Source organism: Loxodonta africana, chromosome 14, assembly GCF_030014295.1.
Source record: "Loxodonta africana isolate mLoxAfr1 chromosome 14, mLoxAfr1.hap2, whole genome shotgun sequence".
NCBI lineage: Eukaryota > Metazoa > Chordata > Mammalia > Proboscidea > Elephantidae > Loxodonta > Loxodonta africana.
The window spans coordinates 20,105,586-20,117,993 of record NC_087355.1 but is presented as its reverse complement, the minus strand read 5'-3'; the positions used below and the strand labels follow the sequence as shown (position 1 = coordinate 20,117,993).

Below are 12,408 nucleotides of genomic sequence, written 5' to 3'. Positions count from 1 at the left end.
TGATTTTTAAAGATATGTTATTTTCTTGTGAAAGAGTTATGATTCTATCAAAAGTATCTGCATAGTAATAAAACATTCCATTTTAATTGTAAGGCTGAAACGGTAACATAAGATTGCTAAGCAAGAAAAAAAAAAAAATTTCAATTACTCTATCCAGTCAAACACTGCAGCTGAATCCCATCCAAAGATTGCAGAAAAGCAGAGGCCAGAATTCAATAGTCTTTTCAGGACTTGTTAAGAAGCACACTACAGAGCATTACAGCCAAGATCACTGCATTTGAGTCCTGGAACCTCAGATTTCCAACAGGTCCCACTCCTTCCAGAGAAAGGGGGAAAGTCTTTGCAGTTTTTCAGCAAGGAAGAAAATCATAATGCAAACCAGGCAAACATTTGGAGCAGAGAAGAAGCATGTAACAGTCCAAGCACTCACAGTTAGCAACATTCCTGAGTTTTCATACAGCAGCTTTTACTATTCACATGAAGCATGCAAGTTCAGGAGGAAGGTTTTCTAACTGAGTCTGTCTCATTTAAAAAAACAACAAACAAAAAATAAAAAAACTTGTTGCTGTCGAGTCGATTCCAACTCATAGCAACCCTAAAAGATGCATTTTCTCCTCTGGTTGTCTTCAGGTGATCAAGCAACTTCTTTTGTAATACAGGAATAGCATGTAGTGAGTGTCCACTTCATGCTGGACATTGTATCAAGCTCCACTCTCTGGCTGATCCCCCAAGCTGTAACAGTAACAAAAGAAATGGAAAATTCTCTGCCTTTGGTCTTCAGTGGAGTCTTTGGGTAGTGCTTAGCTGTTCACCAAAAGATTGAAGGTTCGAATCCAACCAGAAGCGCCCTGAGAGAAAGGTCTGGTGATCTACTTCCAAAAAATCAGCCTCTGAAAAATCCATGAAGCACACTTCTACTCTGACATACACGTGATCGCCGTGAGTCGGAATTGTCTCCACAGCAGCTGGTTAGGCTTGGTTTTGGTCTTCAGTAGTAAAGTACCTACATACAAAAATCCCTTGGGGATATTTGGAAAGTAACACACACCTGAGAATGCAAATACAGCAGTAATAAGTGCATTTGAGTACAGATGGGACTTGGAGTGAATGTTTAATAAGTGTTCTGAAACAGAGGGTAGTAGATGGAAAGAAGGGAGGGAAAAAAAAACCTGTAGGATGGGTGAGTGCACAGTCAGGGGCGTTGGCGGGGGTGGTATACACAACGAAGTAAGTGGAATGACGGGAACTGCACACTGATTCCCTGGAATGAAGAAGAATATGAAGAATTTTGTTGGTGAAATGTGGGAGGCGGAGTCAGCAGAGAGGTTGGAGGCCAGGCAGAGATCTTAGAATAGATCAAATGATGTCAGAGTAGGTTCTTTGTCAAAGGCATGAGATAAGAAAAACGTGTTTGAGCGGCATTGCTATGTAGGCAGAGGATGGAGAAAGGCTGGTTTATCAAGGGTATAAACCAGAGGTTGCTGAAGCCATCTAGCCAGGAGGAGACCGGCCCCCGAACAGGACTGTGCCTTTGAATAGAGCAACTCTAAGAGGCAGATTCCCTCAACACTGTAAAGCATTAAAAGGCTGAAGTTAATACCCGAAAGCTCCCAGCATGGGAGGAAAACTGGAGAAATAATTGTTTCACTGACGGTAAAGAAGTAACTAATAAGGGATATGCTATATACAGATCAAAGAGGTCCATCCATTTCAGAAATGTTGTGTTTTATATTAGTGTCGGCCGATCGTTCTGGAGATAAAAGAGACGAACAGAGACATGGGTGTGGAAAGAGTGCCAGAGGTAGTTGCCGAAGATGTCAATTCATTTATTTCCCTCTCCTCTTTAGATACCTGCAATGGTTACTTATTATAATACCCTGAATTTTGGCAAAACTCAGCAAACACCATTTTGATTTTCATTTCATCTGATTTTCATTGCTTATCAGTCTCTTTGGGGGCAATGATGGTTTAGTGGCAGAACTCTCACCTTCCACACGGAAGACTCATGCTTTTTAAACTCTGTATATACTAAATACAAGGAGCCCTGGGGGCGTAATGTTAAGCACTTGACTGCTAACCAAAAGGTTGGCAGTTCAAACCCACCCAGTGGCTCTGTGGAAGAAAGACCTGGTGATCTGCTCCCACAAAGATTAAAACCAAACAAAATCCATTTCCGTGGAGTTGATTCGAACTCATAGCACCCCTGTAAGACAGCGTAGAACTGCCCCATAGGGTTTCCAAAGGTGTAATTTTTACAGAAGCAGACTGCCACATCTTTCTTCCACGGAGTGACTCATGGGTTCCAACCGCCGACCGTTTGGTTAGCAGCCAAGAGCTTACCCACTAGTCTAGAATGCGCTTTGGGGCAGTTCTGCTCTGTCACGTGGGGTTGCTTTGAGTTGAAACCGACACCACCTAAAAACAACAACATGCTGAGTACTAGGGACACTGGAGATTCAACGGTAGAATTCTCACCTTCCACATGGGAGACCCAGGTTTGATGCCCAGCCGACACACTTCATGTGCAGCCACCACCCACCTATCACTGGGGTCTTGATTGCTATGATGCTGAACAGGTTCAGAGGAGCTTCCAGATTAAGACAGCCTAGGAGAAAAGGCCTGGTGATCTACTTCGGAAGATGAACTAACGAAAACTCTACGATTGCAATGTTCTAGTGGGCAACTGATCACGGAGACAGCGCAGGACTGGACAGCGTTTAGTTCCCTTGTGCAAGGAGTCACCATGAGCAGGGGGGCTGACTCAACGACAGCTAACAACCACAACATGCTGAGTACTGATTGTGACATTGATGCTTTCAAGACTGGGAAACAGAAATGGGATCTGTTCCCTGTCAGGGTATGTCTCACTTCATGCTCTCTAAACTTCTGCTTCATCTGGCCTCTTTGGGGAGTTACTGACAGACACTAATGCCTGTTCTGCCTTCCTAAGGGCTGAAAAGATCTCAGTAGCTCAGGCCTGGGCCAGGGATGAGTGGACTGCAGATCTGCTTGTCTTTAGTAGCTGTGACTGCAGCATTAAACACTGCCTCTGGTCTGGTGGATTCTCTGGGTAGATGCAGACCATGGGGCATAGGAATCACCCCTTTCCATTCTGCTGAGGTAGTGTGTGCCGGTGTGGCAAGCACGGGCCACCGTCTTGTTCTTTATGGCTATACAATGAGTGATGCAGGTTAATCGCACTGCATCCATTGCCACTGTGACTGAACTATCGATTTCTCATTGGGAAACTACCAAAAACTATTCTGCAAAAAAAAAAAAAAAAAAACAAACTCAGAATGCGTCATTAAGGTTGTTGAGAACAGTGGATGGGATGATATTCTCTTCTATAGCTGGAAGGGAGGCCTGGTGGTGAAGTGGTTAAGAGCTGTTAACCAAAAGACTGGCAGTTGGAAGCCACCAGCTGCTCCTTAGAGACCCTGTGGGGCAGTTCTACCCTGTCCTTTAGGGTCGTTATGAGTCGGAATCGACTCGACGGCAATGAGTTTGGTTTGGTTTTGGTTATAGTTGGAAGAGCTTAATTATATTTTAAGCAGAAATTTCTTGCTTCTCTGCCTTTTAGACTGTTGATGCCTAAAATGCAAATTGTGCTAGTTAATAGAACATTATGTCGTAGAAATGATACGAAGTTTCACACTGAAAAATCAAAACAAGACTCACAAGGTGGGAGGATAAGAAGAAAATAGAGAGAGCCCTGAACGCAGGTGGAAAAATCTGGATTTTGCCACTGCTTAGCTTGGGCAGGCCATTTAACTCTCTTGATTTGCATTTCTCAACTGTGAAATGGGGACAGTAAGAATAGCTTATTTGTGGAGGAACAAATGGCATGATGTCATTAAAGTGCTTCATTCAAGGAGCTATGTAAAGGGACCTGTGATTTTCCTTTGTGCTTTCCTCAACCCCACCAGGTTTCATTTTCTCCTGCCTTTTCCACCTTTCTCTCTGTGTAATCTACATGTGACTTCCAAAAGTGGGGATAAGAGCAGAGAGGTAAATTACTTTTTTCTATGTTTTAAGATTTAAAGTGATGATGTTGACTTATGATTAAAAATATCAGTTATTAATCCTCCTTCTCTTTCCCCACACCATCTTCCCACCCTCGCAGCAAGAAGGCTGGCTGCATTATTGTTCTGAACTGTGCTACCAGGTGGAAGACTGGCTGGGGCTGCCACGAAGCTGGCTGTAATGAGGTTGGTGTCACTGACACAAGGGCACTGCCGACTCGGCCAGCTTGAGGAGAGGGACGGTCCAGGCCACAGCTGAGGCCCAGTACTGCCAAGAAGAGCTGTCCCACTGCCAGAATTTCGCGTTGGGATTGGGGAGTTTGCCATTGCTCCTGCAGGGATGGAGATGCTGTAAAAGCAATCAGCCACGGACCAGGATGCTGTGTAGTGTTCGGGTCAGCGGTTACCGGGAGTGGGAGAAATGGCAGTACTTGAAAATCCTGCAAGATCTGCCAGGTTTGCAGTTTCTGCAGAGTTAAAAATCAAGGATCTGGGAACAGTGCTTTGGGCGGAGTATGTGATGGGCTATTGGCGCTGGGCAAGACCGTGGCAAGAAATCGAAATCATTCTACACGTGCCAACTAATTTCTTTCCAAATCGTCTCTATGAAAAAGGTCTGGATGGGGAAAATGTCCCATTAATCCGAACGACTTTACCAAAATCACAAAGAGAGCTTGAATTACTTGATTGATACATTAACTTTTATAACAAATCTTTACCATTCCTGATTCAAATATCTTAGGATTTGATTCTTCCATGCTATGAAACCTTAAATTTTCCCTGTTTATCATGTCTTGAAAAATTCACAAAATGCGAACTTCAATAACAAATTATTGTCATCTGCATCACTTACGCCAGTCGTAGATACGTGGGATTCACGTATGCTTGGCTTCCTAAAGAGGCACCACATTTACAGGGATTGCAGTGACCCATCGTTTGATGAGTGATAACAACCAAAAAACTACCAAAAAAAAAAAAAAACAGTTGCTGTCCCGTCCACTCAGACTCACGATGACACAGAGGGTTTTCAATGGCTGCTTTTTCCAAAGCAGATTGCCAGGCCTTTCTTCTGAGGCACCTCTGGGTGGATTCAAACTGGGTAGCAGCTGAGCATGTTAACCATTTGAATCACCAAACACAACTCTTATTAATTGTGCAGGATTGTTTGTAAATGTCTTTGTCTCATGATAAGGTTAATGCCATATATATATATACACACACATATATATATTCTGTCTTAAGTATATTCTATTTTCTCATGCCAACAGAGTTATAGGAACAGTAGAAGGTGGTATTTCCCATCTTAAAAATGGCTTTTTTAAATACCATACTTAATGGTCTGACTGTGACTAGAGGAATCCCGGCAGGCATGGTCCCCAAACCTTCTGTTGGCACAGGACAGGAACCATTCCCGAAGACAACTCATCAGACATGAAAGGGACTGGACAGTGGGTAGGAGAGAGATGCTGAAGAAGAGTGAGCTAATTATATCAGGTGGACACTTGAGACTATGTTGGCATCTCCTGTCTGGAGGGGGGATGGGAGGATAGAGTTGGAAGCTGGCAAAATTGTCACGAAAGGAGAGACTGGAAGGGTTGACTCATTAGGGGGAGAGCAAGTGGGAGTATGGAGTAAGATGTATATAAACTTATATGTGAGAGACTGACTTGATTTGTAAACGTTCACTTGAAGCTCAATAAAAGTTAATAAAAAAAAGACATAAAAAAATAAAATAAAATAAGCATTACTGAAAAAGAAAAAAAAAAAGTGCCATAGGAAAAAATGGCTTTTTTAAACAATTGAATGTGTTACTTCTGAAAGCATGCAAAAAAAAAAAAAAAAATGATAAAACAGTAAACTTTTTTTTTTAAACCCAAACTATGGAATTGGTAGGAAAAAAATAGATGTTTTTAGCTAAAAGCAAAGGGGAAAAAGAAGTTGGGGAAGAAGGGAACAAGAAGCAGATAATAAATCTGCCTGGAATGTTTCCAGTTCCCTAAGACTCATTATTTTTTTCCCCAATGAGCAAAAGACCATTAAAAGCTGAGACTAGTTACTCAGGGGAATGGAAATTGAAATACCTGTAGGGATAGAGGTAACCCTGGTGGTGTAGTGGTTAAGTGCTGTGGCTGCTAACCAAAAGGTTGGCAGTTCGAATCCACCAGGTACTCCTTGGAAACCCTATGGGGCAGTTCTACTCTGTCCTATAGGGTTGCTATGAGTTGGAATTGACTCGCCGGCAACAGGTTTGGTTTTTTTTTTTTTTTGGTAGGGACAGACAGGTAAGATACATAAGTGAAGCCACCTAGCCGTAAGAAAAATCACCCGCCGTTGTATTTTTTCATTTTTCACATTTGATAGAGATGTGAGTTTATAGAACTATTTCCCAACTCTAAGAATACCAACAGTGTGGGCATGATGACAAACGACAATTGCTACTTGGCCTAAGGGTCACGGACAAGGGAGGGGGTGGGTACTGTGGTGACCTGGGGACCCAGGCCCCACCTACAGGGAGCAGCTTCGACACCCTCCCTTCTGCCCCCCGCCCCCGCGCCACCTTCAAGCATCTAACTGACAACTGCTTCCTGGGAATGCAAGTCCTAGTTCTGAATGTTCAAGAAAAGTCAGAATCTGGATTTTTTGTTTTTACTCGAAATCACCTGATTGTAACATTTTGGCTGAATTTTAAGGAGTGTGCTAGTCTTGTGAAACCTATCTGTGGGCTAGCTCTGGGCTGTAGACACCATTTGTGACCTCTGCTTTAAAGCAGCAAAGTATCTCCATCTATGCATGGCTCCTTAATTCATCTTATGATCTAAAAGCAACATCAGGCCAGCATTACCAAGATGTTAGCATCAATCCAAATCCCTAGGAATATATGAAATGCCATATTGAGTCAGATCAATGGTCCAATCGGCTCAACATTTTGTTTCTCAGAGTGGCACCAAGGGACTCTTTGGGAGAGATTTAGAGCCTAATCTCTACGGCTGTACCCTCTGCAAGTTAGGGGAGTCTTTCTATTTATGAATGTAAGTTTGTATTTTTTTTATTTTGTCAAGTATAACTATACGAAATTGCCATTTCAACATTTTTTACATGTACAATTCAGCGACATGAATTATTTTCATTATGTTGTGTAATGATCACTGCTACCTGTTTCGAAATTTTTCCGTCGACCTTAACAGAAGTTCAAAAAAAGGAAAGCAAAAACAAACCCATTGCCATTGAGTCGACTCCAACTCATAGAAACCCTACAGGACAGAGTAGAAATTGCCCCACAGGGCTCCCAAGGATGGCGGATTCAAACTGCTGACCTTTCGGTTAGCAGTCGTAGCTCTTAGGCGCTACATCACCAGGGTTTCTTCAGTGCCCCCCAAACAATGACTCCCTCTGTCCTCCTCCTTCCATGCCTGGTAACCACTAATAGACAATTGCCTATTCTAGATATTTCATATAAGTGGAATTACACAGTATTTGCCCTTTTGTGATTTCTTCTTTTTTTATCGATAAAATATTTCAAGTGTAGGGAATAATATAATAAACAGCTCACCTGCTTTATCAAACTTAACATTTGATCGTAATTGCTTCAGACATATTTTTTAATTTTATAATAAAATCTGGGTAAGTGATGCTCCCTGTACCACTTTATCCCCAGAGGTAAACATTATCCTACACTTCAGGGTTGATCATTTGCACGCGCATTTTGCTAGCTTGGAAAAAGTATAAATACTCCATTCATTAGCTCATTCTAAAAACCTGAACTATTTTCTAAAACAACATCTTAAGTTGGGGAAAAAGCAAATCCAGAAGTCAGGAGTCATTTCATCTTTCCACAGATTAACCTTCCTCCTGGGTAATGATCTCTGTCCTACCCACCCAAGTAGGCTGGGATGACAATAAAGTCCAATAATGTGGATGACAGTTCTTTAGAAAAAGATAAAGTGTTATACATACGCAAGGTTCTAGCACTTTTATTAATGAATCCCTTATGTGCATTACTTCACAAAGTATTAGTTTATTTTATTTGACCTCAGACAAAGTCGAGGGAGCGGTCCCTGTTCCTCCTGAACAAATCCTTTCCTCCCCAGCTTGATTTCATAAACTTTGGTTATAGCCTATCTCAGCCTTTGTCTCCCTAGACAAAGAGGTAGAATTGTTTTATTCTTTTCCAGTAGGAAAAGTATTCTATTACAATACTTGTAATTGCCTTTCTAAGCCTTTTCTAAGTCTGTTATATCTTTTCGGAGGCACAGTAGCCAAAATTGCCTGCAGTATCACAGGTGCAAATACTTAAAAGTATTGCACAGGCAAAGACTTACTCAAGCACTTGGCAAACATAATTACGTTTAAATAGAAAACAAAACCCAGTCTAGAGCAGTGAGGTTCAAGGATAAGAGAACATCATTATTAAAGGATGGGCTGCAGTCTCTATGAAGTCATACCTACTACCTGAGTTTTCTGTTGAGAAAAGAGGTCTTCTCTGAATTTTTATCCATGCTTCACTGTGGTTCACTGTCACTTTTTTTTTTTTTAATAATATTTTATTGTGTTTTTGGTGAAGGTTTACACAGCAGTTTAGGTTCCCATTCAACAACCTCTACACAAGTTCTGCAGTGTCATTGGTTACATTCTTTATCATGAGTGAACATTCTTACTATTTCCGTTCTGGTTTTTCCATTGGATCACTGTCATCTTGTTTCGTCAACTAGGTAATAGAGACCAGGTGGATGGAACCTATCTTAAGCTTCTGTTCTCTCTCAGAACCTGGAACATTACTATGCATTTACAGGTTTTTTTTTAGGAAGGGCTCAATAAATGTTTGTTGATAGGCTGACTCATGGAAAGGGTGATGGTTGAAAGTGTCGCTGTGGAGAACTGACCCTAAAAAGGTCCCAGTCTCACCATATGCTAGCTCACCACAAGCTACACAGCCTCTCTAGGCCTCGTTTTCCCATGCATAAAGTGAGGAGAGTAACAGTAACCGCTTCAGAGAGTTATCGTGAAGATTAAATGAGCTAATGCTTAGCATGGTATTTGACTAAAAAATCAAGGAAGCAGGTAAGGCAAGTATGTTGGGAATGCCTGAATTACTGAGCCTAGTCTACAACCCTTCACTGTTACATCCAGGCATCTTGAATAGAAGTTCCCAGTTGTTGCTGAGCCAATTCTGACTCATGGTGACCCATGTGTGTCAGAGTAGAACTGTGCTCCACATAGTTTACAAGGTTGCGCCCTTTCAGAAGCAGATTGCCAGGCCTTTCTTCTGAGGTGCCTCTGGGGGGATTCAAACCTCCAATCTTTCATTTAATAGTCCAGCACTTAACTGTTTGCCCCACCCACAGATTCCTAAAAGAAAGCTAGTATTTAGCAATTGCTTCACAACTATTTACTAAATGAGGAAACTAACTACAGGAACAAGGCTAAAGTTTTGCATTGTTAAAAAAAAATAAATTTATCAGTCAAAGTGCTTTTTTTAGAGACAAATGCTCTATACTGAAGAGGCAGACCATGACAGATTCCCATACTCATTTCGTTGTGTTAGCTTTTTCAGACACCTGTGCGTTTGTCTGAAGTTTATGTAGCACCTACTATATCCTTAGCAGAAACCCTGGGGACATAGTGGTTGAGTGTTACGGCTGAGAACCAAAAGGTCAGCAGTTTGAATCCACCAGCTGCCCCTTGGAAACTCTATGGAGCAGTTCTACTCTGTCCTATAGGGTCACTCTGAGTTGGAATTGACTCAATGGCAACCAGTTTGGTTTTTATATTCTTAGCACAGTCCTGGGCACTGGAGATTGCAACATAAACGAAACACTGTCCTGCCTTCTAGTTGCTCTCAGTCAAGTGGAAGAGACAGCCTTGAAAGTGCGCGCGTAAATACAGGTGATCCTGGTGACAGGTGCAGGGTTTGGAGGTGTGCAAGGAAAGTTCCACTGATGCTGGTGGAGGGGAGGGAACAACCCTCATGGGAGACATCTGCAGTGGACATGAAGGACAGGGCTTCTCCAGGAGGAAAAGGGGGGAAAGGATAGGGAATGAGGTGTGCAAGGGTATGAAACAGGGGTGATGGGGGTGAAGTGTTTGACACCTTCAGGAATGGGTGTCTTCCATGAAGCACAGGGTGGTGTGGGGGAAAGGCAGGGGCCACAGGGTTCAGACTTCATTTGCCTGCAGAGGAGATGGGGCTTAATCCTCTCAGCAAAGGGAATCCATGGAAGGGCTTTAAACAGGAGTATCCTGGTCAGATACTTGAAATACAACTCTGGTAACAAGACGGGAGGGGAGGGGTTGGGCAGGTGATCACCAGTCAGGGTAAACCTGGGGAGGTGGGAAGGATCTAAAGGTTCCTGCTATAGCAAAAGGGATGGATGTGAGAGACGTTAGGGGAGGTGAATTCAAATGTGTTTTCTTCATTTTCCTTTCAACTACCAGCTGCATACATAATAAAGTCATACCCGAAGGACCTTTCATTTTGGCATGTCACCTGAAAATCAATACTTTTGTTTAAAAAGTGAAGTGAGAGACAGCAGACTCTGCAAGTCAACTTCAATAATAATCACCCCTGGTGGCTTTTAGAGCATTTGTTTCCAGCTGAACCCAAGGAGTTATCTTTGTCGAGATTCCACGATTTGGTTTCCCACTGGACATCTAAATTCCCTTGATGCAGATCAAGTCCCAGCACGGAGGGTTTTATTCTTAAGAACCATAGACAGAAGAGCTGGGTAAGAGGCCCAAGGCACTCTGCTAGCATTGAGTCTAAACATGTTACTGACGGTCAAGTTCAATGACAGAGAAGCCTAGCAGGGTGATGCCTGAGAGCCTAGGGATTTGAGACCAGGAACGGAAATGAGGAGTAGTGGTGAAAACATGTAAGAGCAAGCTTTTTATCTGTTCTGCTGGAGAAAACCCCTTATAAGACCTTGACTCCAGGCTTATGGATAAGGCCCTAGGGCTGGCCGTTAAAGAAGGTCGGCAGATGAGAAATCCAATCAAATGATACAGGAGTTATTCCCACCCACCAGATTCTGCACTGACTCCAAGTGCCCTAAAATTAACCCTGGTGAGCTAATTCTTCAGAAAAACATCAAACTGAGGTGGCAGTAGGTAAGTTAGTATCAAAAGGTTTGTAAGACACCTTAATTTTCAATTAGCGTGCAATTACTAGAAGAAGCTGTGAATAAATAATCCATTCTAATGATAATACCCACTACAAGTTTTTTCATGCATATTGCATAGAAACACACTCATAATCTCATACTCTTTGAAACAATTTTGTCCAAATATTTTTACAATCTCCTGATCAAGAGTTTCCAAGGTAGTGACCAAATCCTTGGCTTCTAGAATTTCATATTTACTCTCTTCTGTACCCTCCTATTCTCCTAAGCCCCTCCCCAGACTGTTTAAAATCTTAAGAGCCCAAATGTAATGTTGAAACCCTAGCAAAAATGCCCTGTAATCAGTATACGTTTATTTTATAAACTACGTGGTTGGCCAAGGTACTAAGTGCAAAAAACAAAAAATGCATCGCCTATTACCTGTAAGGCTGGGACACAGTCATTGGAACAAAAGGAATTAACAAGTGAAGAATTCATGTCTCACCCAGCTCCACATCCTGGTCGTCAGTGAGCACCAGGATAATGTTGGGTCGAATGTTCTTTCGTTCCTGTTGTATCCGTCCTCGGAACCTTGGGGATCTGACAGTCAAACACAGGCTCCCCAGCAATTCTGTACCCAGCACAGCCAAAACCAGGGCACAGCAAGAATACTTCATTGTAGTTAGTCCAAATGTCGCAAAACTGACAAGACGTCACAGGCTCCTGTTTCTGAAGGTCTGGGCAGGCAGAGAGAAAGTGAGAGACTCAAATGAAATCCAAACACCAAAACAGGGTGCAGAAAAAGTGCTACAGGTCAGTCCAAACTGACATATAAACTGGCAGAAAAAGGGCTGCACATGAGTCAGAAGAAGGAAACCCTCCCAAGTGTTGGGGAGTTTTTTATGCCCTTGATTATTTTGTAAATTCGCTTTCTTCCTTTTTTCTCATTCCAACTTCTCCTATTTTAATTCATTGCCAAAATATATTTTCCAAAGTGGAACTTGTATGTAAGAGCTTTCTGACAAGAGCTAATACCTTGAATTAGGTATCCTGGTTGAATACTCAGTTTCTGCACTCAGAGGTGTTCAGAACATCTGCAGGTGGGGTCCTGGAAGGAGGAGAAAAAATACAAAGGAAATATCAGTAAAGGTTTTTGAAACAGATTTTTTTTATTTGAAGTAGTCCCTTGAAATAACATATTACATATATACATATACATGTTTTTCTTCTTCTTCCTTACGCTAAGGAAGAAGCAAAATGAAGCAACATTTCTCGATATCTTCATTTCATAA

The 12,408-nt window shown here is 42.1% G+C and overlaps 1 protein-coding gene across 6 annotated transcripts in view; it reads right to left on the bottom strand.

Moving 5' to 3' along the window:
* SULF1 (sulfatase 1) overlaps positions 1-12,408 on the bottom strand; it is a 224,842-nt gene that overhangs the window by 79,746 nt on the left and 132,688 nt on the right. For all 6 annotated transcript variants that reach the window (XM_064267785.1, XM_064267786.1, XM_064267784.1 and 3 more), the window contains 2 exons: positions 12,152-12,224; positions 11,622-11,853 (listed from right to left, as the gene is read on the bottom strand). In XM_064267785.1, the coding sequence (XP_064123855.1) occupies positions 11,622-11,793 (172 nt within the window). In that variant the 5' untranslated portion in view covers positions 11,794-11,853; positions 12,152-12,224. The remainder of the gene's footprint in view (positions 1-11,621; positions 11,854-12,151; positions 12,225-12,408) is intronic.